The sequence below is a fragment of the Hypanus sabinus genome, chromosome X1 (assembly GCF_030144855.1).
Source record: "Hypanus sabinus isolate sHypSab1 chromosome X1, sHypSab1.hap1, whole genome shotgun sequence".
NCBI classification, from domain to species: domain Eukaryota; kingdom Metazoa; phylum Chordata; class Chondrichthyes; order Myliobatiformes; family Dasyatidae; genus Hypanus; species Hypanus sabinus.
Window position 1 is genome coordinate 40,673,991 of NC_082738.1, and position 27,581 is coordinate 40,701,571.

At 43.2% G+C, this 27,581-nt stretch overlaps 1 protein-coding gene across 2 annotated transcripts in view; it reads left to right on the forward strand.

The window, feature by feature from the left end:
- Window positions 1-400: 400 nt before the first annotated feature.
- cnp (2',3'-cyclic nucleotide 3' phosphodiesterase) overlaps window positions 401-27,581 on the forward strand; it is a 33,095-nt gene continuing 5,914 nt past the window's right edge. Inside the window, exons 1-3 of one of the 2 annotated variants that reach the window (XM_059956443.1) lie at window positions 401-419; window positions 26,061-26,703; window positions 27,258-27,391. In XM_059956443.1, the coding sequence (XP_059812426.1) occupies window positions 26,079-26,703; window positions 27,258-27,391 (759 nt within the window). In that variant the 5' untranslated portion in view covers window positions 401-419; window positions 26,061-26,078. Of the gene's footprint in view, window positions 420-677; window positions 834-26,060; window positions 26,704-27,257; window positions 27,392-27,581 lie in introns of those variants that run through there. The other variant, XM_059956442.1, reaches the window with a different exon arrangement.

Genomic DNA, 27,581 nt, shown 5'->3' on the forward strand with positions numbered 1-27,581 from the left:
ATGGGCCTTAAGAACGTTACTTTGGATCTGACTGGTCCAACAAGATGCCCGACAAGTTGCCTGGATTCTCAGTGAAATGGCAAAGTAAACGACGATTCAACCTAGTGGTGTTGCACATAGAATAATTGGAAACAAAATGGGATGTAATCCTTAGGGATATTCTTCAAATTGGGAAAAGCATTCCGGGGCAGACTGGGTGATCGATTTGTTTTTCAAATTGTGTTGGCGGCAACGTCTAGGACACACACATGAAGGGGTGTTTGCGTTGTCCAACCATTTCCTGGAAGATGTCACAAAATAGGTCAGCCTTTCCCGGCCCATCGACGGGGATACAATCACCCACTGTAGGTTTGGCCAGATTACAGCTCCCTGGGGTGGGGTGGGGGTAGCTCACTCTTCACCCGCCCCCGGAGGAAGAGGTGGGTGTTACACGTTGTGTTTTCATAAACCGGGGTGCGCGCATTATTCCGGGAAATGGCTGCGCGCTTTTTTCAGGGTTTGTAAACAAACCCTGTGGAATGGCGTGCACGTTCTCCAAGTTGTCTGGATCGGCGGCGCACCCCGAGAGGGTGACCATTAATTGAGCTCGGGAGCGCGCCCTCAGCACGTGCAAAGCTTCTTGGGAACGAGGCCGAGTCTGCGGTCCTCCGAGGGGCGTCGGCGGGGCGCTGTGGCTGCGGAGGGAGCGAGCGCGCGCGCTTATCTCCGATTGGTGTGGCCGCAAGCCTCAGCTGCGCACGCTCGGGTTGCTAGGGGTGTCGGGGCCGCGCGGGCTGGTTTCGGTTTCGTTGTGGCGAAGCGGACGGTAGATGCAACGTGGGATCTTCAGCACGGTGAGTGCGGAGCTGGGCCAGCGGGTCCGTTAACTCCATCGAGAACCCTGCCCTGCTCCGTGCGGAGCGCTGCGCCCTGTCAGCATTGTTCCAGCTCGGCCGTTTTGTTGCTCAGTTCTTGCTATTGTTTGACATATGATTGTTTTGTTTACATTTGTTGATGCCCGTTAGAGTATTTCCATCAAATCCGTGGCTCTCCGTTCTTTCTCCAACCATTCTCCAAGGCATTCGGGAAGCAGACTTTGTGTTTGCATTAACAAGTGTTCAGCCTAGCCGTTGGCTGTCGACAGGAATCTACGCCCTATCTCTTTATTCCAACTAAATGGATTCAGCAGGCCAAATCTGTTTGAACTCCATTCCAAGTTCAGTTCTGATGCAAGGTCTCGACTTTGACTTAGAATCAGGTTTATTGTCACTAAGACGTTGTGAAAAAAGTTGTTTTGCGGTCGCAGAACAGTGCAGGAAAGTCTTCGGGGGGTGTGTGAGAGAGAGAGATATGGTTAGGGCGCCTAGGACATTTGCACAGTACTGTAGTGATTTTATGTATTGCACTGTACTGTTGCCGCAAAAAAAAACAATTTTCATGACTTGTGCAACTGATGATAAACCTGATTCTGATATGGGTCTCTATTGTGGACTGAGAGTGGGAAGGGGGCAGGGAGAAGAGGAATCATGGTTGGGAAAAGGGAAAGGGGGGGGGGGGGAACGGGATGCACCATAGAGACATTCTGTAATGATCAATAACCAATTGTTTGGAATCAAATTACCTTGCCTGGTGTCTCAGGGCTGGGTGTGTCTGTGTTTGTGCTAATCCCTGCCCGGGCACTCATTCTCAGCCACCTGTCCCACACCTTTCCCATGGTGCTGCACCTTCACCATTCCCAACATCTTTTGTACTCCACCAGATTTTACAAGCTTGGTCTCCACTCCATGTTGACAAATACAATACACTGCAATGTATTAGTCTTAGGCTGGTGCTCTCTCTGTCTCTCTCTTTTATATATATTTTCCTAAGGAAATAATAGGAGTGATAGATAAAGTTAGTGGATATTGCTTACTAGGATCTTTAGAAGGCTTTTGACAAGGTGCTGCACATGAGACTGCTTAACAAGCTAAGAGCACATGGTATTACAGGAAAGGTATTAGCATAGATAAAAGATTGGCTGACTGGCAGGAGGCAAAGAGTGGGAATAACTGGTTGGCTGCCAGTGGTGAAAGGCCTAGATGGAGTGGATGTGGAGACGATGTTTCCTATAATGGGGGAGTCGAGGAGCAGAGGGCACAGTCTCAGAATTGTGGGACGTCCATTTAGAACAAAAATGAGGAGGAATTCCTTTAGCCAGAGGGTGGTGAATCTGTGGAATTCATTGCCACAGGCAGCTGAGGAGGCCAAGTCACTGGGCATATTTAAAAGGAGATTGATAGGTTCTTGATTAGTCAGGAAGTCAAAGGTTATAGGGAGAAAATGGGATGATAGGGTTGAGAAGGATACTAATCCGGCCATGATAGAATGGCAAAGCAAACTTGATGGTTAAAATAGCCTAATTCTGCTTCTGTGGCTCAAGTAAGTTACTAAAATAAATAGCGCAAAAGACATAATGAGCTAGTGTTCATGGACCATTCCAAAATCTCATGGCAGAGGGGAAGCACCTGTTCCTAAAACGTTGCAAGTGGGTCTTCAGGCTCCAGTACCTTGTAGTAATGCAAAGAAGTTATGTCTAAGATGGTGAGGGTCTTTAATGATGGACCTGTTGCCTGACCCTCTGCTATCTTTATTCTGATTCCTACCTGCGGACTGCCCCCTGTCAGTGGTAACTGTCTGACACTAGATTGGACTGTACAACCTTTGTGTTACTCCTGATCAATACGAGTGTCAGGCAACGTGTTTACGTCACTATGTGAGACTCCGCTTTCACTTGTATTTGTCAAAGCAGAAAATACTTTGCCACTCATCAAATCAGGCAGCATGTGGGGAGAGAGAAATGGGGCTAATGTCTCAGGTCCGCAATTCTCATTCCACAGATGCTGCCTGACCTGTAGAGTATTGCCAAAGTGTTCTGTTTTTATTTCAGATTTCCAGCATTTGCAATTTTATAATTTTAAAAAATATTTACTTTTGTTATGTTGCAAAGCTCTACACCCCTACACTCCCTTGCCTGCTGTGGATACTGTTTTGGCTTGTTACCTTTCGAGTTAACCATTATAAAACATCTCGACATTCCACATTCTACCCACTGTAAACTTGGGATAACTGAAAACTAGTCCTGCGTTCTCTCATCCGTCAGCTGTTTAGCTGCGCTTTCTGTATTTCCCTGTCTCCTGGTATGTGCTGCTTTTGTTTTGAATTTCTGCACCTGGTTTTCAAGGTCCTTTCCCACTATCATGGAAATTTTCCTCCTGCCGTGGGAATTTCCCTCCCTGTCTATAATCTCCAGCCTAAACCCTTTTTCCAGTATCTACACACTCCTGAATTTAGCCTTTTGCAGTGGTGCTAACAAAAACAGAAAATATTGAAATACTTAATGGAGCAGACAGTGTCTGTTAAAAAAGCAGATTCAAAATGCTGAAGGAACTCAGCAGATCAGGCAGCACCAATGGAGGGGAATAAGTAGTCCACAATTTGGGCTGATACCCTTCATCAGCACTGGAGAGGAAGGGGGAAGAAGCCAGAACAAGGAGGAAGCAGCTTGCACTCCTCCCAGTCCTGAAGATGGCTCTTGGCCTGAACCATCAACAGTTCATTCCGTTCCATAAATACTACCAGACCTGCTGAGTTCCTCCAGCATTTTGTGTGTGTTGCTCTGGGTTTCCAGCATCTGCAGAATCCCTTGAGTCAAAGAAACAGATTTAACCTTTTGCTCTGTTTCTTTTCCCACAAATGCTGAGTGTTTTCAGCACTTGCTTTTATTTCAGATTTCTGGAATCTGCAGATTTTCCTTTATTTTCATCATCAGTTGTGCCTTCAACAACCAAGCTTTGTGAACACTATGTACCTTTCCCTGCTTAATGTCTACAACTATATAAAGCACTGTTTAAAGCCTACCTGGAGAATTGAGGAATTCAGCAGATTTGAAGGGACAACAGCGAATGCAAAGTACAAATAACTTGAACTTGGATTGTATTCCTTGGGGTTTAGAAGGTTGAGGGATCATATGATGTGGAGATATTGAAGGGATTGCAAAAGAGACTTGTTCTGCTGGTTGGAAGATTCAGCATGAGGTGGTAAAAGTCTAAAAGTTAGGGTCTTTCATCAAAGGAATGAAGTTGGAAGCCATTTTTCCATGTTAAAAAAATAGTGGACGTTTGGAACTATCCACTAAAAATGGCAGTTGAAGCTAGCTTAGTGATTACATTGATGCCCTTTATAAACCAAAGCCACTGAAGGATGTAGAGATGAATTGGGAACATGAGATGAGCTCTTCCTTCTGTTCCACCACTCTTTGACAATAATTACTGCTCTGCTATCTTTTGTGGCTTGATGTCATAAGACATAGGAACAGAATCAGGCCTTTTGGCCCATCGAGTCTGTTTTGCCATTCCACCATGGCTGATATATTTTGTTTGATGATGTTCCTGTAAACTGCATTTTGATATATTAAAGATGCTAAGTTGTTACTTCATCTGGGAGCCTTGATCATTTTGAGAATCCAATGAATGGGGAAATTTTCAAGAGCAACACTGAATATAAAGCATGAATGTAATGTTAAATCTTCATAAAACATTGGTTTGGCCACAACTGGAGAATTGCACCAAATTCTGGAAAGCAGCTCTTGACTCTGATGCTGTAGATGTTTCGGGCCAACCAAACGGTCAAGGGAGACTAGCTGGAAGAGTCCCTCAAACCTAAATGCATTGGGCTTTGTGCTTAAAGATATGATGACAGTACATCACAGGTATGACTGACAGAACAGATGTGCCCATGGCGATGGTTGAGTGCCTAGGTGGCAAAGTGCTGGTTTGGAACCTCCTGTGTTGCAAGAGTTCAGATAAGATTCAGATTTATTTATCACATGTACATCGAAACATACGGTGAAGTGTTTGTGTTAATAATCAACATACCCAAAGATGTGCTGGGGGCAGCCCGCAAGTGTCACCAGGCATTTTAGCACAAACAGCATGCCCACAATGTTCAGCAGAACAACTAAAAAACAAGCCCCTTTCCCTCTCACACACCCACCTACATTCTCTCACACACAGACAAGCCTCCAACTCCAGGACAGGCTACCTCTAGACCTCCAGACCTTGCAGACATCGAGCTTCTTACCTCTGGACAAACCAACTTTGGCTTCGACCTTTGGACCTCTACTTCGGGCTTGCTGAGCTCTGTACTTTGATCTTTGGCTTTGCCCTCCAGAATTTAACCTCTGTGTGTCAACTTCAGAACTTGCCAGTCATGGGTTTGACTTTCTGGACTCGCATGGATCTCTGATCCTGTTTACCTTGGTGGATTGGGCTGGGGTGGGGGGGAAGATTCACCAGACCTCTGACCCAGAATCACCAAAATTGGGCAACATAGGTCTTCTCCGTGCTTGCTGGTCTGACTTAGGGGATTGCTAACCTTCAAGTGTGGAACACTGGGATCTGGACTCTAAACACCGGCTCTTGCCACTGACTCTTCATTTACTACTCCTGACCTCCAACCTCCCTCCTCATCCCTGTCCATAAACCCTAACCTCACCCTTAACTCTCCATGCTGCTCAAAACTGTTGATACAAAACTAAAAAACAACTATGCCTGACTACAACACCATTGGGCTGCACAGGACCCCTTTCATTCACTGGTTCCCCATCTGTGTTTCAGTGGTACAAAATACCATGGTTTCCAGGATGTCTAATGGCATAATGCAAAGACCACTCATCTGTTATTTCCAGGTATCTATGGCTGCTCTGAGCCATTTGGTACTTTCCACGTGGTACTTTTGGTAGCTTGAGCCCAATCTTATTAACGCGACTCTTTACACTTGCACAGCCTGGAGATATCGTTTGTATTTGGCAATGTGCAGTGTCTGGTAGTTGTGTCAACATATGCTCTTGTCCTAACCTTTAACATAAATAAATGCAAGGACAGGTCTTGAACAAAATAACAGGGGCATATTTGTAAACTCAGCAGGTCAGCTGATCGTTGACTTCAGGAAGAGGAAGGAGGGCGAGCATGTGTGAGTCTACATTGGAGAATCAGCAGTGGAAGGAGTCCTGGGTGTTAGCATATTTGATGACTTGACCTGGGCCCAGCACATAGGTGCAATAATAAGGAAGACATGCCAGCGTCTTTACTTTCTTTGGAAGTTATGGAGGTTTGGCTAATTGTCAAAATCTCCTAACATACTTCCAACAGATGTACTTTTGGAAGTGCCCTGACTGCACTATGATTTGATACAACAGTATGAATGTGCACAAATGTAAGAAGCTACAGACCCAGCCCAATACATTGCTGGTACATCCCTCCCCATCATTGGTAGTACTTCAAGAAGGCAACATCGATCTTCAAAGATCCCCACTTTTCCAGCCATACATCTTCTTACAGCTTCCATCGGGCAGGAGGTACAAAAGCTACTTCCCACCAACCATTCTGTTCTTGGACTTGCCTGAAAAATCCTAATCACTAAGGTTTAGAAACACTGAACAATTTGAGCACTTTGCACTGAAGTGGGCTTTGTGTTTTTTGTTCTAATTGTGTTTTCCTGCCAAAAAAAAGTGTATAATTTTTCCTTCACTCTGACCCAGCTGGTTTGGGTGTTGTGTCTTCATTGTCTTAGTGCTCCAGCTCTGAGCAGTCATCTTGATCCAGACAAGAGCTCCACTCCGAATCCATTAACAACTCAGCTCCACAAAGGAGGTTTCATTCTGCTGGAGGAACTGAGGACTGACGTAGAGTTTGCAGATGACAATTCCTTTCCTCCCACAGTTGTTGCTTGACCCTCTTGTTTTCTCCAACAGATTATTTGTAGCTCCAGATTTCAGCAATTGTTGTGTCTTCTGTCTCCAAAAATTTCTGAGAGCACAACATATGTGGATTCATTGGGGACTGTGAATCCCAGGTTTTACTGCATCTTTTCAGGTGGTCCCTGAGGAGCATGTAGTTCCTTTTTAAGGTGGGACAGCTATTGCACCCCAGCTACATCATGGGCTTGAGAGTGAGGTCTTGCTCCACTGGCAATGAGATCCAAGATGTTTGGAGACCAGACTCTTCCTCTATGCCTTTAGCTTGGGCAGAGGTGCACGCATACGCGTGGCATGCAATGTACACCCAGACATACTTTGACCATCTTCCCTCTAAGAATGTCTTCGAAAACTGAGGCGTCAAGAAAGCAGCATCCATCATAGAGGATCCTCACCATCTAGGACATGTCCTCTTCTCATTACTACCATCAGAGAGGGGGTACAGGAGCCTTAAGATGTACACTCAACATTTTAGGAACAGCTTTTTCCCCTCCGCCATCAGATTTTTGAATGGTCCATGAACAGTGATAATAAAGCTGATTCTGAATACAGTTAAGTCTTATATGTGTATTTATGTGTGACTGGGAGGTGTGATTCACACCTATACTCGCCCCAGCATGCTGTACCGTGCTCAATTGCTTTATAATCTGAATCCTTACAAGCAACCATAAACAAAATTCATCTGTTGATATCACAGAATATCACTGCTGTTCTACTAAGCTACATTAAAAAGCATTTTATCAGCTGACTGAGAAACTTATTGTCCCAATTCCCAAGGCTGTGTGAAGATAAAAATAATGTGATGAAACTGCCTTTAATAATGGCTGTGTGCCCTATGGAAGGCATTCAGAAAACTGAAACTCAATATTGTGAAGTTTAAACTTGGTAGTTTCCTTTGCACTTTAATTTACATGTAAGCTACCTTCATGGACTTTCATTTGATTGGTTGAATGGAATTTATTTGTTGCAGTGTTTTCTGTGGGAGCTGTTAAGGTCACTTGATAAGTAGCTGTTCATGCAGCATGCCACTGTCTCCCAGTGTAGTGTCCCCTGATCCCAGAGCTCCCACACATAAAGTTCCCCTGGCAGCTTCCCATTATTTGCCTGTAATCTTTTAAGTGAGATGTTGACAACCAGCTCTTTAGACTCATTCAAATTAAAAAGCAAAAAGCCAAGGATCTTTTGCAAATTAATAAATTTTAAAATGTTGATCTATGTATACAACTTTTGTATACCAGACCTTGAGAATTTAATACACCACCATCTGTGAGAAGCTGTGAAGGTGTTGGCATGTTTTAAAGATATGCAAGATAGGCAAATCTTTTTCAAGGTTGAAGTGAGATTGATTGTTTTAACCAGACTACAGATGCATCCATTTCTGTAACCACCTTAGTTTCATGCATTGAAGGGCGTGGAAACCAGAAGCCAGAACTGTAAAATGTGCAGCCTGATAGGTCATATTTAGCTGGCAGTTTTTTGAAAGCGTTCGGAGTCTGAAATCCCCTGGCCAGTATATTATATCGGTGGTTCTTAATCTAACAATTTATTATCTAAAGGGCAGACTTTCATTTCTCTTTCTTTAAGAAGTTTGGTACATCTGTTGTAGCTCCCACTTCATACCATTGTCATGACTATGGGTGCTAGGGAATAAAATATTCGGCATCTCCCCTCTGAAATGTCAGGCAGGAATCCAGGAGGTGAGCAGTGAAGGTTTGAGAAAATGCTTGGCAGAACATATGGGATCCAGGGATTCATTAATAGAAGGATTGAGGATAATATTAGGGAACTTTTCCAAAACTCCGGATACAGCTACTAGCTGGCAAGGTTGTGAAGGTTTTGAGAGGATGCAGAGGGGAATTATCACAATGGGATAAAGAATTTAAGCAATCCCAGTTTTTCTCCAACAGAGTTAGTTTGGGAAAGGTGGGATTGTTTTCCTTGGAGCAGAGAGATTGAGGGGAGAGTTCATGGTTTTGCACTTTAGGAGTACAAACCAGGGTAGGACTTACATGGTAAACGGTAGGGAACTGATGAGTGCGGTAGAGCAAAGGGATCTGAGAATACAGATTCCTAATTCCTTGAAAGTGGCGTCACAGGTAGATAGGGTCATAAAGAAAGCTTTTGACACATTGGCCTTCATAAATCAAACTATTGAGTACAGGAGTTTGGATGTTATGTTGAAATTGTGTAAGACACCAATGAGGCCTAATATGGGATATTGTGTGCAGTTTTGGACACCTTCCTACAGGAAAGATGTCAATAAGATTGAAAGAGTGCAGAAAAAATTTACAAGGATGTTGCCAGGACGAGAAACTGAGTTACAGAGAAAGATTGAATAGGTTAGGACTTTATTCCCAAGAGTATAGGAGAATGAGGGGACATTTGATAGAGGTATACAAAATTATGAGGGGTATAGATAGGGTAAATGTAAGCTGGCTTTTTCCAATGAGGTTGGGTGAGACTAGAACTAGAGGTCAGGGGTTAAAAGTGAAAGGTGAAATGTTTAAGGGTAATATGAGGGGGAATTTCTTCACTCAGAGGCTGGTGAGTGTGGAACGAACTGCTAGTGTAGGTGGTAGATACAGGGTCGATTTCAACACTTAAGAGAAATTTGGATAGGTACATGGATGGGCAGGGTATAGAGGGCTATGGTCAGGGTGTGGTTTGATGGGACTAGGCAGGATAGAGGGCTGAAGTGCTTGTTTCTGTGCTATGACTCTACAAATGTATTTGCAGTGCTAGGGGTCTAGAGCAGGGTTCTGACTGATTTACAGGGACCCCACAAGTTCACTTGGGCTTGGTGACCATCTGTTCCATTATGGCTGTTACTCTGTTATATGCATGGATGAGTTGGGCGGAAGGAGCTGTTTCCGTGCTGTATAGTAGTTATTGTGTTGAGATTCTGAATTAACTAGTTTACTAATCGGCAGGAGGCGGGTGGTTATGAAGTGATCAGTGCCATCCGGGGGGATAAAGTAGCCTGTTTGATTGATATCCCCCCCCCAGCTGAATTAATTATTCCGTTTACACTGTTTTTTTTTGGCTACAACATTTAATTTTTTACCATCCATAGATGATCTACATCCATAGATGATCTGCATCATTGATGCAGAGCTGTGACAGCTGCAAATTTGCTTTGTGCCTGTGAACAGATATAGAGAATCTGATGCAGAATATATTTTTTCCTCAAATATTTTTTGCTACGTAATACATTAGTATTCTTACTAATAAACAATTACTAAAGCAAATTAGTATATTACCCATACAAAGTGACTGGCTGCTAGGTACATGATGTTGAACTGTCTAGGTACAGTCTTCTCATTCCAGAATTACAGACTGCCTCGTGACTTTCAGCACTTAGTCTCTCTCATGTTCAGAAAGCAGAATGCTCTCTCTGTTTAGAAATGTTGGTCTTCAAGGAGAGGTTGCACAGATGTGGGTTTTCTGGCACTTATTATATGATGTGTGGAGAGTTGTTTGTTCACTTGATGAGTTCAGCCCTTGTTTGATAGTTTTCACTCGAGGCAGCATTGATTGGTTTTACTATTGGCTTGGGCATGTGTTTAAAATTTAGCAGCACCAGGTGTCTCTCCACTGATTTGACCTGTGGAATTTATTGCACCTAATTTTGTGATCTGCATTTGTTACTGTTGTGACTGTGAACATAGTCACCGGAGAGACACTGAAGTTGGTGGGTATAGATGTCTTTATTCAGCAGAACATGCAGGCATCAAACTTGGAAGAAGAGACTCCCTGATCCAATATTACATGATATTCTTATATGCTAAGGATCAAAGGTAATGGCAGGACAATTCTATAGTGACAGAGTATGTCCAATTCCTTTGAATTACATATAATTTTCAAACACCTAGATCTTTACATCAATGCTCCAGACACCCAAAGTGAATGCTAATCACCACTGTCTCTGAGCTGCATTCATGTGTATACAGACATCTTGGATCAATGGTGAGTTTCTCGGTTTGCAATCAACCCCAGTCTGCAGCTCCAGGAATATCATTGTTCAGAGTTGTATTTCAACTCAATCTACAATCCACTTTCAGATCTGAAGACTGATTGCTGTTGAAATTAATATTTGCTATATTCCATAACTTCAGAGTATGCCCTAACATTATAATCTCTGTCTCATTATAGGAAGGATGTGGAAGCTTTAGACAGGGTGCAAAAGTGATTTATCAAGATGCTGCCTGGATTAGAGGACATGGCTTACGAGGCAAGGTTGAGTGAGCTGGAGCTTCTCTCTTTGGAGCGAAGGAGGATGAGAGATGATTTGATGATGTACAAGATGATAAATAGACATAAATATGGTGGACAGCCAGCACCTTTTCCCAAGGAGGCAATAGCTAATTTGAGAGGGCATAATTTTAATGAAGTAAAGTATAGGAGGTATGTCAGGTATTTTTACACAGAATGGTAGGTGCATGGAAGGCACTGCCAGGGTGGCAGTGGAGTCAGATATATTAGGGACATTTAAGGAACATGGAAGAAAGAAAAATGGAGGTGTATGTGGGAGGGAGTGGATAGATTGATCTTGGAGTAGATTAAAAGTCAGTACAACAATGTGGGCCAAAGGGCCTGTCCTGTGCTGTAGTGTTCTGTGTTCCACCCTTGTGTTACATTACTTCAGCTTCAGTTAGGTCTGAGTACATATGTGGCTTAGTTGTGATCATTTGATCAAAAGGGGGCAAATGTAGTCAGGGGCTTCCAGAAGATGGATTTACAGATGAGGTTAGTGCTCAGTTCTGGACTCATGGAGGCGTGTCAAGCATCAGGGAGCTTCAGTGCGACAAACTGAACAAAATAGGGTGTGAAGGAAAACCACTGAAGTAGCACATGATCGAATCATTGGACAGGTGCTGATGTTTGGTGCTGGTAAATTATAAACGGATTGTCAAGCCAGTACCAAAAATAAAAAAACAAGCATCTGGACTGGAAGTAATCAAACAAGGGCAAGTGAAGAAACGACTCTTCTGAGGATGGTATAAGGAGGGACGAAAAGTTCACATTTGTGCAACCTGTAGCAAAGGAGAAGTCCTGTAGATGCAGGACATGAGAGAGACCAGGCGCCAAGAGTGAAGAGGAAGCCCCCTGCATTTGGAACAGGGAGACCAGACCTGGAGAGTTCAACATTGTGTATCTAGTCAGTCACCTGGTTGGTGGTAATAATCTAGCTTGTTTTTGTAAACATCATTGGTGAGAATATTTGTTTATTTAGTGATGAGTGAAAGAAAAGTTTGAGTATAGAATGTATATTCCGTTTCAGTCTATTTATCTGCAGTTTTACCACAGGATACGTCTACACAGTTAAGCTTGGGCATCAAGTGCCAGCCTTTCTGGGATGAATGAATAAGAAAATTGCCACTTGATGACAGGATGCAAATGTAATGTTTGGCATTTGATGAAATTTCCACTGCCACTCTTAATTTTGTATCTGAATTTTTGCAGGTTTGGTCACTGCGGCTAACTGACGCCAGCTTGAAATCAGTCAGCTTTGGCAACAAATCCATTCACCCTAGGCTCTTTATGGTTGGCCTACTCACATTCAGAGTCACAATGTCACCAAGAGATCTGAATGTTTTGTGTCTTTTACAAGCTGTGGTCTTATGAGTACTCACTGAGCTGATAATCTGTTTCCTTTTAATGCCTTGACTTAACATAATCAGAGAGAATAGAATCATAGAAACATAGAAAGCCTACAGCACAATACAGGCCCTTTGGCCCACAAAGCTGTGTCAAACATGTCCCTACCTTAGAACTACCTAGACTTACCCGTAGCCCTCTATTTTTCTAAGCTCCATGTACCTATTCAGAAGTCTTTTAAAAGACCCTATCGTATCCACCTCCAACACCTTTGCCGGCAGCCCATTCCACGCACTCACCATTCTTTGTAAAAATAAAAAAACAATCTTCCCCCTGACATCTCCTCTGTACCTACTTCCAAAGCACCTTAAAGCTGTGCCCTCTTGTGCTAGCCATTTCAGCCCTGGGGGAAAAGCCTCTGACTATCCACACGATCATTGCCTCTCATCATCTTGTACACCTCTATCAGGTCACCTCTCATCCTCCGTCACTCCAAGGAGAAAAGGCCAAGTTCACTCAACCTATTCTCATAAGGCATGCTCTCCAACCCAGGCAACATCCTTCTAAATCTCCTCTGCACCCTTTCTATTGTTTCCACATCCTTCCTGTAGTGAGGCAACCGGAAGTGAGCACAGTACTCCAAGTGGGGTCTGACCAGGGTCCTATATAGCTGCAACATTACCTCTCGACTCCTAAACTCAATCCCATGATTGATGAAGGCCAATGCACTGTATGTTTCTTAACCACAGAGTCAACCTGCATAGCAGCTTTGAGTGTCCTATGAACTCGGACCCCAAGATCCCTCTGGTCCTCCACACTGCCAAGAGTCTTACCATTAATGCTATATTCTGCCATCATATTTGACTTACCAAAGTGAACCACCTCACACTTATCTGGGTTAAACTCCATCTGCCACTTCTCAGCCCAGTTTTGCAACCTATCAGTGTCCTGCTGTAACCTCTGACAGCCCTCCACACTATCCACAACACCCCCAACCTTTGTGTCATCAGCAAATTTACTAACCCATCCCTCCACTTCCTCATCCAGGTCATTTACAAAAATTACAAAGAGTAGGGGTCCCAGAACAGATCCCTGGGGCACACCACTGGTCACCAACCTCCATGCAGAATTTGACCCGTCTACAACCACTCTTTGCCTTCTGTGGGCAAGCCAGTTCTGGATCCACAAAGCAATGTCCCCTTGGATCCCATGCCTCCTTACTTTCTCAATAAGCCTTGTATGGGGTACCTTGTCAAATGCCTTGCTGAAATCCATATACACTACATCTACTGCTCTACCTTTATCAATGTGTTTAGTCTCATCCTCAAAAAATTCAATCAGGCTCATAAGGCACAACCTGCCTTTGACAAAGCCATACTGACTATTCCTAATCATGTTATGCCTCTCCAAATGTTCATAAATCCTGCCTCTCAGGATCTTCTCCATCAACTTACTAACCATTGAAGTAAGACTCACCGGCCTATAATTTCCTGAGCTATCTCTACTCCCTTTCTTGAATAAAGGAACAACATCCACAACCCTCCAATCCTCCGTAATCTCTCCTGTCCTCATTGATGATGCAAAGATCATCGCCAGAGGCTCAGCAATCTCCTCCCTTGCTTCCCACAGTAGCCTGGGGTACATCTCATCTGGTCCTGGTGACTTTCCAACTTGATGCTTTCCAAAAGCTCCAGCACATCCTCTTCCTTAATATCTACTTGCTCAAGCTTTTCTGTCCACTGCAAATCATCCCTACAATCGCCAAGATTCTTTTCCATAGTGAATACTGAAACAAAGTATTCATTAAGTACCTCTGCTATCTCCTCCGGTTCCATACACACTTTTCCACTTGATTGGTTCTATTCTCTCACGTCTTATCCTCTTGCTCTTCACATAATTGTGAAATGCCTTGGGGTTTTCTTTAATCCTGTCTGCCAAGGCCTTCTTATGGCCCCTTCTTGCTCTCCTAATTTCATTCTTAAGCTCCTTCATGCTAGCCTTATAATCTTCTAGATCTCTATCAATACCTAGTTTTGTGAACCTTTCATGAGCTCTTCTTCACTAGATTTACAACAGCCTTTGTACACCACGGTTCCTGTACCCTACCATCCTTTCCTTGTCTCATTGGAATGTACCTATGCAGAACCCCATGCATATATCCCCTGAACATTTGCCACATTTCTTCTGTAGTTTTCCCTGAGAACATCTGTTTTCAATTTATGCTTCCAAGTTCCTGCCTGATAGCCTCATATTTCCCTTTACTCCAATTAAATGTTTCCCTAACTTGTCGGTTCCTATCCCTCTCCAATGCTATGGTAAAGGAGATAGAATTGTGATCACTATCTTCAAAATGGTTTCCCACTGAGAGACCTGACACCTGACCAGGTTCATTTCCCAGTACCAGATCAAGTACGGTCTCTCCTCTTGTAGGCTTATCTACATACTGTGTCAAAGAACCTTCCTGAACACACCTAACAAACTCTACCCCATCGAAACCCCTCACTCTAGGGAGATGCCAATCAATATTTGGAAAATTAAAATCTCGGACCACAGCAACCCTGTTATTATTACACCTTTGCAGAATCTGTCTCCCTTTTTGCTCCTTGATGTCCCTGTTACTATTGGGTGGTCTACAAAAAATACCCAGTAGAGTTCCTAACTTTCACCCACAGAGACTCAGTTGACAATCCCTCCATGACTTCCTCCTTTTCTGCAGCCATGACACTATCCCTGATCAACAGTGCCACGCTCCTGCCTCTTTTGCCTCCCTCCCTGTCCTTTCTGAAACATCTAAAGCCTGGCACTTGAAGTAGCCATTCCTGCCCCTGCACCATCCAAGTCTCTGTAATGGCCACAACATCATAGCTCCAAGTGCTGATCCACGCTCTAAGCTCATCCGCTTTGTTTATGATACTCCTTGCATTAAAATAGACACATCTCAAACCATTGGTCTGAGCGTGTCCCTTCTCTATCACCTGCCTAACCTCCCTCACATACTGTCTCCAAGCTTTCTCTATTTGTGAGACAACCTCCCTTCCCTCCGTCACATCAGTTCGGTTCCGAGCCCCCAACAATTCTAGTTTAATCTCTCCCGAATAGCCTTAGCAAACCTCCCCGCCAGGATATTGGTCCCCCTGGGATTCAAGTGCAACCCATCCTTTTTGTACAGGTCACACCTGCTCCAAAAGAGGTCCCAATGGTCCAGAAATCTGAATCCCTGCCCTCTGCTCCAATCATTCAGCCACGCATTCTATTCGTATACTCACTGTCACATGGCACAGGCGGTAATCCTGTATTACTACCTTCTCAGTTTCCTTCCTAACTCCTTGTACAGTCGTCCCTCGGTATCCGCGGGGGATTGGTTCCAGGACGCCCCCGCGGATACCAAAATCCACAGATGCTCAGGTCCCTTTTATAAAATGGTGTTTTATTTGCATATAATCTACGCACGTCCTCCTGTATACTTTAAGTCATCTCTAGATTACTTATAATACCTAATACTATGTAAATAGTTGTTATACTGTATTGTTTAGGGAATAATGACAAGAAAGAAAAGTCCTTACATGTTCAGTACAGACACAACCATCTTAGTTCTTCTGGGCACGCTGATGCTGCCTTGGCATCAGCGGATGCCGATTCTTCTGTGATCTTTAAGTTCTTGAGGCTGTAGAGCTTTATGTAGCCAGCCAGCCATCCCTTACTAGCCTTAACCTCCTTTCTCTCGCTCTCCTTAACACCCTCACAGTAGTGCTCATAGAGGCTAAGTAGCGAATGAACGAGATGCGAGGCGAACAGTGCTCAAAACAACGAGTGCTGGAGAGAGACTGAGGATCTGTGAAATGGCAGGAGGCTACAGCAGGGTATGCCTACACATCACTTCATTTGCGTGGATTCAGTGTAGTGCTCAGCGTGCGGCAAATTCAAGTTTTGCTTTTTGGAACTTCCTGGAATTTTTTTTTTAAATATTTTCCATCCGCGGTTGGTTGAGTCCGTGGATAAGGAGGGCCGACTGTAGTCTGTTTTCAGGACCTCCTCCCTTTTCCTACCTATGTCGTTGGTACCAATATGTTCCACAACCTCTGGCTGTTCTCCTTCCCACTTCAAGATATCGTGGACGCGATCGGAAACATCCCGGACCCTGGCACCTGGGAGGCAAACTACCATCTGCATTCTAGGAGGAGGCTGTTTGGCCCATTGTGTCCATGCTAGCTGGAAAGAGAGACATGAGCATCGGAGAACTCGTAATGAGTCTACCTTCCAATGCTTTTTGTGTATCCAGGATCCAGGTCTGCCCCGCTAATCCAAGCACCTATTGAATGTGATGAGGATTTCTGCCCTCAACCTGCTTCTAACTACATGTAAAAAAAAAACAGAATCAAGGGATTTCAATCCATGTTTACTAATCTACTATAAGGATGTTCTGTGATTTGGGGCTCTCATCTCAAACCAAAACATCATGGCAAGTTTTGCTTATAGTCCCCAGCACTAATTGAGGCTCCCACTTGTATGTTGGGTGTTGTAAGTGTAATGTGAAGCATGTTTTCTTAAGTTTCATCTGTAACCTGTGTGCTTTCGCTGTATACGCAAGTCACAGTTCCTGTTTTTCAGCGCAGCTGTTACTTTGGTTACTTTTTTATATTTGAGCTGTATGTGACCGCACACTGTGTGCAACCTCCAGGAAGTCTTGCTAACTGTAGCTTGCCTTAGGCACTCGTTTATTTCAAGTGGGTGACATTCTAGTATTTTGTTCTTGCTTTTAAATCTGAGCAGTTTAGAGAATAAATTGTCCCAGTCAATTAAAAGAATCAGTGAGGAACAGACTTGGCTTGAAGCTGAAGTTGGGTAAGGCCTGATGTAGGTTAGATGTCAGTGATTTTTTTTGGTATTGGTTTATTATTGTTGCATGTACCAAGAAACTGAAATGCTCATTTTGCATACTGTTTTATACAGATCAAATCATTACACAGAGCATTGAAGTAGATTAAGTTAAAACAATAATGCAGAATGAAGTGTTAAAGCTACCAAAGAAGAGCAGTGCAGGTAAACGGTAAAGTGCAAAATTATAACACGGTGGTTTGTGAGGCCAAGAGTCCATGTTATCATTCAAGATTTCTACTCAGAAGTCGGATAACTGTGGGATAGAACTTGTTCTTGATCCTGGTGGTATCAGCTTTTAGGCTTTTGTATCTTCTGCTCGATGGAAGAGGTTATCAATAAAAATTGGTAAGAGTCAGCAGGGACATGCCAAACTTGCTTACCCTCCTTAAATTGTATTGGATCAATTGTGAGAATGTGGCAAGTACGAATGTGTGTGCCTGCCAGTGGAATTGATTAGGCCTCCCATGTGTGGAAAGCCCTCCCTTTTAGTTTGGATTTTCAAGTGCACACGTTTTCATCTCCACAGGCCTGGTTTGTTGCTCATGCACTATAAGTTGCCCCGCACATACTGCAGCTAACATGACTCACTGAAAGAGTTTAATCCGACTGCTTTATTATTGTTCTTGCTCCGTGCATACATAATAGTTGGCGACGAGGATCAAAAAAGAATGGTCTCTCTACTCAATCCATTTTGGGCCACAGCTATGGCAAAACCGATCCCTGGATCCTTCCTGGATTACAGAGAACTCCTGCCAATTTTAACAGAGAAGCTGGAGGAAGCAATGAAACTCAAGCTGCTCTGCATACACTTGGGAGAACTCGGGCAGAAATACTTTGATGCTCTGCCTACAAAACGAATCTGTACTGACAGACCCACCTGAGGCTTTGGACAACGTTTCGGGGATGCAGGACAATGTCTTTATGGCACACAGCTGCGACAGACCCTTAGGAGAATGTAGATGATTTCATCACAAGGTTGACACTAGTGATTGCAAGTACAAAGATAGTCCCCCAGACCAATTCGAAGAAGTGATGCCTCAATGGGAGAACACAGGAGACATCCTGTATCCTATGGTGCCTCCTATCCAGAGAGCACGATTTGTCCTGGGACAAAGCATGCTCTACAACTCACCACCGGGAGGCAGTCAAGACAGGCCTTACACAGAGTCAGACCCCTCAATCACCCCAATTCAGGCAGCCCCCTCCCAAAAAACATCAATGTTTGCCAGCAGATACCGACCTACACACAGCCCATTGTCAGTAAGCCTCCACAGATGTCCCATCGCTGTGGTGAAAGTCATGGTCAATGGTCCGATTGCACGCATCAAAAGACGTTCTGCTGGTTCCTGATTTCTTACTGGAGGTTGAACCCATGAACATGGCCTCACTACTTTTTCTCTCTCTTTTTGTGCTAATTCAATTTTAAATATAATATAGTTATTGTAATTTACAGTTATGTATTGCAATGTACTCACAACATACTTGAATGTTTTTTGTTGTTCTTGTACCTGCATCTTGATCATTGTAAGAGCTTTATCAGCTATATGGGAGAGAATGGCTAGACATGTTGCTGTCTGTAAGGTTTTTGTATGTTTCTCTTTGACCTCCAGGTGCTCCGTTATCCCCTCACAGTCCAAAGATGTACCGGTTAGTAGGTTATTTGTCACATGGTTATAATTGGGTGGTGAGGGCTGGAATTTACAGTGGGAGTGGCAAGATCCAGTTGTCATGGTCCATGTGGGTACCAACAACATAGGTAGAATGAGGGAAGAGGTTCTGCTGAGGGAATTTGAGCAGCTAGGGACTAAATTTAAAAAGCAGAATCAAAATGGTGGTAATCTCTGGATTATTACCTAAGCCACGTGCAAATTGGCATAGGGTCAAGACGTACAGAGGGATATGATTTAATGGCCATTACAGAGACATGGTTGCAGGGTGGAGAGGATTTGGAACTAAATATCCAAGGATATCAGGCAATATGGAAGGATAGGCAGGAAGGTAGGGAAAGTGGGGTAGCGCTCTTAATTAAAGATGAGATTGGGGCGATAGTGAGAGACAGTATAAGATCTAAGGAACAGAATGTTCAATCCATCTGGGTGGAGATTAGGAATAATAAAGGGAAAACAATCACTGGTGGGAGTTGTCTATTGGCCACCAAATAATAACATTACAATGGCACAGGCAATAAACAGAGACATACCTGAGGCATGTAAGAATGGAACAGCAGTTATCATGGAGGACTTTAACTTGCACATAGATTGGGTGAATCAAGTTGGTTGAGGCAGTCTTGAAGAGGACTTCATAGAATGCATCCGTGATGGCTTTCTTGAACAGCGTGTTACTGAACCTACAAGGGAGCGTGCTATCTTAGATCTGGTCCTGTGCAATGAGACAAGCAAAATTAGTGATTTGTAGTTAGGGATCCTCTTGGAAAAGGTGATCACAGTATGATTGAGTCTCTCATACAAATGGATGGTACAATAGTTCAATCTAAAGCCAGTGTATTATGCCTAAACAAAGGAGACTACAATGGGATGATAGAGGATTTGGCTAGTGTAGACTGGGAACACAGGCTGTGTGGTGGGACAGTTGAGGAACAGTGGAAAACTTTCAAAGAGATTCTTCACTGTGTTCAACATTAAAAGTATATTTCAATTAAAAGCAAAGACAGTAAGGGCGGGGAGAGCCAGCCTTGAATAACTAAGGAAATAAGAGAATCATCAAACTAAAATAGAAGCTAATCAAACTAATAGAAGCATCAAACTAAAAGCTCGTGTACAAAATCGCCAAGAGTAGTGGGAAACTGGAAGTTTGGGAAAACTTTAAAAATCAACAAAGAACCACTAAGTGAGCAATAAAGAAAGGGAAGCTAGATTATGAAAATAAACTAGCACAAAATATAAAAACAGTAAAAGTTTTTATAATTTTATAAAGTGGTAAGGGTGGCTAAAGTGAACTTAGGTCCCTTGGAGGACGAGAAGGGGGAGTTGATATTGGGTAATGAGGAAATGGCAGAGGTTTTGAATATTTTGTGGTGGTCTTCATGGTGGATGCCAAAAAGAGATGTTATGGATGTGATGAGAGGTGAGGACTTCGATATAATAGCTATCACTAAAGAGGTAGTACGGAGCAAACTTGTGGGCCTGAAGATAGATAAGTCCCCTGGTCCTGATGGAGTGCATCCCCGGGTACCAAAAGAAATGGCAGAAGTTATAGTAAAAGCTTTGGTGATGATTTGCCAAAATTTTCTGGACTCTCGGCAGGTCCCTGCAGAGTAGAAGACAGCAAATGTCATGCCACTATTCAAAAAAGGATGTAGGCAAATGGCAGGTAACTATAGGCCAGTTATTTTAACATCTGTGGTTGGGAAAATGCTTGAAGCCATCATTAAAGAAGAAATAGTGAGGCATCTGGGAAGAAATGGATCCATCAGGCAGATGCAGCATGGATTCAGCAAAGGCAAGTCCTGTTTGGCAAACTTACTGGAGTTATTTGAGGATATAATGAGCGCAGTGGCTAGAGGGGAACAGATGGACGTTATTTACTTGGATTTCCAGAAGGCGTTCGATAAGGTGCCACAGAAAAGACTTATCCATAAGATAAGGATGCATAGAGTTGGGGGTGATATATTAGCATGGATAGAGGATTGGTTAACCAATAGAAAGCAGAGAGTTGGGATCCATGGGTGTTTCTTTGGTTGGCGGTCAGTGGTGAGTGGTGTGTCGCACAGGTCGGTGCTGGGCCTGCAACTGTTCATGAAATATGTTAACGATTTGGAATAGGGGAATGAGTGTTTGCTGATGATACTAAATTGAGTGGAAAATCAAATTGTGCAGAGGATACGAAGAGTCTGCAGAGAGATATAGATAAGTCAAGTGAGCGGGCAAGGGTCTGGCAGATGGAGTACAGTGTTGGTAAGTGTGAGGTCATCCACTTTGGAAAGAAAATGGAAGAGCAGATTAAATGGTAAAAAATTGCAGGGACTTGGGAGTGCTTGTAAATGAATCACAGAAGGTTGGTTTGCAGGTGCAGCGGGTTATCAAGAAGGTAAATGGGATGTTAGCCTTCATTGCTAGAGGGATTGAATTTAAGAGCAGGGAGGTTATGCTGCAACTGTATAGGGCGCTGGTGAGGCTGCACCTGGAGTACTACGTGCCGTTCTGGTCTCCTTACTTGAGGAAGGATATACTGGCTTTGGAGGCGGTGCAGAGGAGGTTCACCAGGTTGATTCCAGAGATGAGGGGGTTCGACTATGAGGAGGGATTGAGTGGCCTGGGATTACACTCGTTGGAATTCAGGAAAATAAGAGGAGCTCTTATAGAAACATATAAAATTATGAAAGGGATAGATAAGGTAGAGGCAGGAAAGTTGTTTCCTTTGCTAGGTGAGACTAGAACAAGGGGACGCAGCCTCAAAATTCAGGGGAGTAGATTTAGGATAGAGATGAGGAGGAACTGCTTTTCCCAGAGAATGGTGAATCTGTGGAATTCTCTGCTCAATGAAACAGTGACTACCTCAGTAAATACATTTAAGACAAGGTTGGATAGATTTTTGTATAGTAGAGGAATTAAGGATTACGGGGAAAAGGCAGGTAAGTGGAGGTGAGTCCATGGCCAGATCAGCCCTGATCTTATTGAATGGTGGGGCAGGCTCAATGGGCCAGGATGGCCTCTCCTGCTCCTATTTCTCATGTTCTTATGAAGGGCCTGTTAACATGCTGTATGTCTAAATAAAAAAAATAAAGCTAATTTGGTTGGCTCAACATCATGTATACTGTTCTGTTTTATTTCAGACACCCATTATTTGGAGTTTACTGAATTCACGTGTGGTACCCACATAGTATTGTACTAGGGCAAAAAATACCAGAACCTTCACGATACAGGAGGCTGTTTGGCCCATCAAGTGGACACCCTGCTGGGACAGCTATCCCTTCAGCCCTGTTGCCTTGATCCTTTACACGCAGTTCCCAGTTGAAGGCCCTGATTGATTGTTTTCACCACTCCTGAAAGCAGTGAACCCCAGATCATAACTGCTCTCTGACTAAAAGAAACTCCTCGTCAGACTCCCCTCTATCTTCTATCCTTAACCCATCTGCAAATGGGAATTGTTTGCCTGTCTAACTCTTCTCTCAACTTTCTTGTCAAGTTGGGTTTATTGTTAAATGCACAAGTACAGTGAAGTTCTGGTACAATGAAAAACTTGCCACAGCATCACGGGACAACACACAGACATAATTTATACTGGAGAGTGGGGAAAAATACTGCGCAAAACAAAATAATCAGACACAAGTCCATTGTAGCGTGAAAGGTAGGCTGCTGTATTCCGTTGTTGAAGTAGGGTTAGGGTGCTGTAGGTTGGTTCAAGAACTTGATGGTTGTATGAAAGTAGCTGTTCCTGAACCTGCTAGATGTGGGACTTCAGGCTTTGTAGCTCCTGCCCGATGGTAGCAGTGAGAAGAATGCATGACCTGGATGGTGGGGATCCTTTACTTCAAAGAGAACAACTCCAGCATCTCCAGACCACATCCTTTGTCACTTCAACTTTATCATGAATCCTTCTTGCATTGTAATCAATGTAGTGACCAAAATTAGATATAGTACCAGTAATGGCCTTGCCTTGCTGTCACACAGATTCAACATAACTCCTGCTTCTATCCCCTATGCTTCATTTTATCAGAATCGGGTTTAATATTACCATCATATGTTGTGAAATTTGTTGTTTTTGCGATAGCAGCACAATGCAATACATAATAATAGAAAAAAAACTGTGAATTACAATAAATATATAAAATAGTTAAGTAGTACAAAAATAAAAATTAGTGAGGTAGTGTCCATTCAGAAATTGGATGGCAGAGGGGGAAGGTGTTTCTGAATTTTTGAGTATGTAGCTTCTGGCTTCTGTACTTCCTTCCTGATGGTAACAGTGAGAAAAAGGGATCCTTAATGATCGATGCCACCTTTTTGAAGCATCGCTTCTTGAAGATGTCCTGGACACTGTGGAGGGTAGTGCCCATGACTGAACTGCCTAATTTTACAACTTTCTGTAGCTTCTTTCGGTCTTGTGCAGTAATCCCCCTCTTCCCCCCCATTCTCTCCCTCATATTAGATGGTGATGCATCTAGTTAGAATACTCTCCAGAGTACATCTGTAGAAATTTATGGGTGTATTTGGTGATAAACCAAATCTCCTCAAACTCCTTATGAAATATAGCCACTGTCATGCCTTCTTTGTAGCCGCATCAATGTGTTCGGCCCAGGTTAGATCCTCAGAGATCTTAACATCCAGGAACTTGAAACTGCTCACTCTTTCTGTTCCTGATCCCTCTATGAGAACTGGTGTGTGTTCCCTCGTCTTATCCTTTCTGAAGTCCACAATCAGTTCTTTGGTCTTACTGATGTTGAGTACAAGGTTGTTGCTGCGACTCCACTCAACCAGCTGGTATATCTCACTCCTGTACGTCTTCTCGTCACCATCTGAAATTCTGCCAACAGTAGTTGTATTGTCAGCAAATTTATAGATGATGTTTGAGCTGTGTCTAGCCACACAGTCATGGGTGTTGAGAGAGCACAGTAGTGGGCTAAGCACAGATCCTCAAGGTGCAGCAACGTTGATTGTTAGCGAGGTGGAGATGTTATTTCCGATCTGCACAGATTGTAGTCTCCTGGTGAGGAAGTCAAGGATCCAGTTGCAGATGGAGGTACAGAGGCCCAGGTTATGAACCTTAGTGCTTTCTAAGCTCAACTAAACATTCTCCCAATGTATCCTTCTGACTTAAAGTGATTGCACAGAATTGGGAATAGCCTTCCTCCCTGAGTAGCACAGCAGACCATATGTTTACTATCTGCAAGATGCTCTGCTTCAGAAATGTGAGTTGCTCTTGAGATTCATAAAAACATAAGACCACATGATATAGGAGCAGAATTAGGTCATTTGGCCCATCAAGTCTGCTCTGCTGTTTCAGTGTGCAATTTCCCTCTCAGCCCCAGTCTTCTGCCTTTTCCCTATATCCTTTCATGCCTTGCCTAATCAAGAATTTATCAACCTCTGCCTTAAACATACATAAAGACTAGGCCTCCACAGTCAACTCAACATGCAAATTAATCTTTGAAGAATCCTGCAAGAGGACTCCCAAGTCCCTTTGCACCTCAGATTTGTGGATTTTTTTCTTCATGTAGAAAATAGTCCATGTTTTTATTTCTTCTACCAAGTGCATGACCATGCATTTCCCGGCACTACCGACACCTGCCGCTTCTTTGCCCATTCTCCTAATCTAAGTCCTTCTGTAGCTTCTGTGCTTCCTCAAGACTACCTGCCCCTCCACCTGTCTTCGTATTGCCTGCAAGCATGGCCACAAAGCTATCAATTTTGTCATCCAAATCATTAACATATAACATAAAAACTGGTCCCAACACAGACCCCTGTGGAACACCACTAACCACTGGCAGCCAAGCAGAAAAGGCTCCATTTATTCCCACTCTTTGCCACCTGCCAGTCAGCCACTGCGTCATCCATGCTAGAATCTTTCCTGTAATACCATGGGCTCGTAGCTTGTGTGTACACAGTGTAGCCTCATGCATGGCACCTTGTCAAAGGCCTGCTGAAAATCCAAGTACGCGACATCAACCAATTCTCCTTTGTCTAGCCTGCTTGTTATGTTTTCAAAGTATTCCAAATTCAGATTCAGATTTATTTGTCATATGTACTTTGAAATACCGTTGGCCCTCCTTATCCGCGGATTCCGCATGCAAGGATTCTAACCAACCGCGGATCGGGAAAACCCGGAAGTTCTTTCTCAAGCACTCATTATTTGAGCATGTACAGACTATTTCTTCTTGTCATTATTTCCTAAACAATACAGTATAACAACTATTTACATAGCATTTATGTTGTTTAGATATTATATGTAATCTAGAAATAACTTAAAAGTACAGGCAGTCCCCAGGTTATGAACGAGTTCTGTTCCTGAGTCCATCTTTAAGTCGGATTTGAAATCGGAACAGGTACATCTGGTATATAGCATCAGTTAGTCAAACATTTTTCTTAGTATATAGTACATACTTTACCTTTGTATGCTAATAAAACACAAGAAACATACGTATTTCAATCATTAAACCACTGCGTTGCTTAGTAATAATTGTAGCTTTCATCGGGGCAGGGCCTTTCAGATGCTCCATTAAAATTGTTCCGATCGTTGGCGGACTGTAGCCAAATGCTTTTCCAGTGACCAATGCCGTTTCCCCTCTTTCTGATTGCTTTATTACTTGCACCTTATTTTCAATCGTGACCGTGATTATTCTCGTGAACAGAAACACTGCAGATTCAGAGCTGCACCGCCGGGTTCTAATGTCCACTGTACTGAGCATGTTAAATAAAGTCCGGGGTTCTGCTGGGTCCTAAAGACCACCACACTGAGACAGGTTAAATAAGGGACTTGAGCATCCGCGATTTTTGGTATTCACGGGAGGTCTCGGAACCAATCCTCTGCGGATATGGAGGGCTGACTGTACAGTGAAATGTGTCGTTTGCGCTAACAACACACCCTAAGGATGTGCTGGGGACAGTCTATGAGTATTGCCACACATTCTAGCGCCAACATAGCATGCCCGCAATGCTCAACAAAACTACACAAGCAACAATAATAATAACAACAAAACAAGACAACAGCAAACCAGTCCCTTTCCCACCCTCACACACACAAACAGGCATCCAATTCCAGGACAGACTACCTCTGGGGCTCCAGTCTTTGGCGTATAAAGGAGAGTTTGAACTTGGCATTCCCACTTTTTTTTCACTTGTTTCCATTTCTTTTTTAGATCAGAAACTTATTCAGAATGGGCATAAAAGGATCCAAGAGTAAGCCTATACGGTACACCAATTTCCCTTTCCTTGAAGACAGAAATACCATAGAAGCAATCAAAGCAGTTCACTCCCTCTTCATTCTGCGTGGCCTTCCAGGCAGCGGGAAGTCTACCATTGCCAAACAAATCACAGAAAAATATTCGGAGATCTCTGCTATCGCTTCTGCTGATGACTTCAAGATCATTCCCCAGGTGGATGACTCTGAGGCAGACAGTAGTAGGTACAACAAGTTGGACCAGAAAATCCAGCAGTGGTTTGTAGAAGATAAAAAGGTTATTGTGGTTGATGACACCCATCATGATTTGAAACGTCTGGACTATCTCTTTAATCTTGCCAAAGACAAGGACTACATTGTCTTCATTGTTAACTGTAAAATGGAGGAGAGCAACAACCTCCAGCTTATGGTCCAAAACAGCCACAGCGGAGTCTCTATAGAGATGATGGAACGGCTGGAGCCAATTTTGAAGAAGAATGTAATCCCATACTACTTTGGTTGGTTCTTGGTGCAAGAGGATGGGGAGAAGATGCGCAAAAATGCACTGCGATTCCTGGATCAGCTCAGCAAAAATGAGACGTTTCTGAACGAGTTTGTAAAACGTATATAGTTTTTTCTGTTATTGAATTTTTTTTTGGTGTTGGGGATGGGCTGGATGGACCTTTGTCTCACAGACACAGTCCTGGGTGATTTAATTCCACTGAAGCGCTGCTTTATGTATTGTAATCCACTGACCAGCCTCTTCCTGATTACGAGGTTAGAGCATCTGTCCAGAGTGTTTCCATCCTCTGTTGGCAATCTGTAGAGGCATCACAACACTGCCTTATTGTAGTCCTCAACCACTCTACTGAACACAAACAGCAGGGAAAGTCAATGCTAGCTTGATAAGAATGGGTTGGAGTGGTTGAGCCTTTAAATGCAGGTGTGATAAATAAATGATAAAATTTGAGATATCTACAGTTGCAAGATGGCCTTTCAGCTCATTACGTCAATACCAGCCAATCACCAAAAATAAAAATAGAGCAAAAAAGCCCAGGTAGATTGAACTAGGCAGAAAAACAGGTTGGCAAGGATTTGATGGGACAAAGGGTGTGCTTCTGTGCTATAGCACTCTATGACTCTTGGCTGTGCATTAAATGTGTTTTGTTTACTGCAGATGTGGAATGGGACTCCAGCGAGGATTTCAACCTGCAGGAGTATTTCCAGAAGAAGCCCAGTATGTTGCATTGTACCACAAAGTTCTGCAACTATGGAAAGGTTCCAAATTGTGAATCTTACGCTGAGAACAAGGTTAGTAACTGGCTCTTCAATTGCAACTTATTGTTAGAATACAAATTGACAAATTCAAGTTCATTGCCATGAGTGAACATACCCAGGATATAATGCCATAAAAATTAGCCTTTTGCAGTAGCAGCACAGTTACAAATATAAATCATACAAATTTAAATTAACAAATTACATGTAGCTTACACAACAGTGA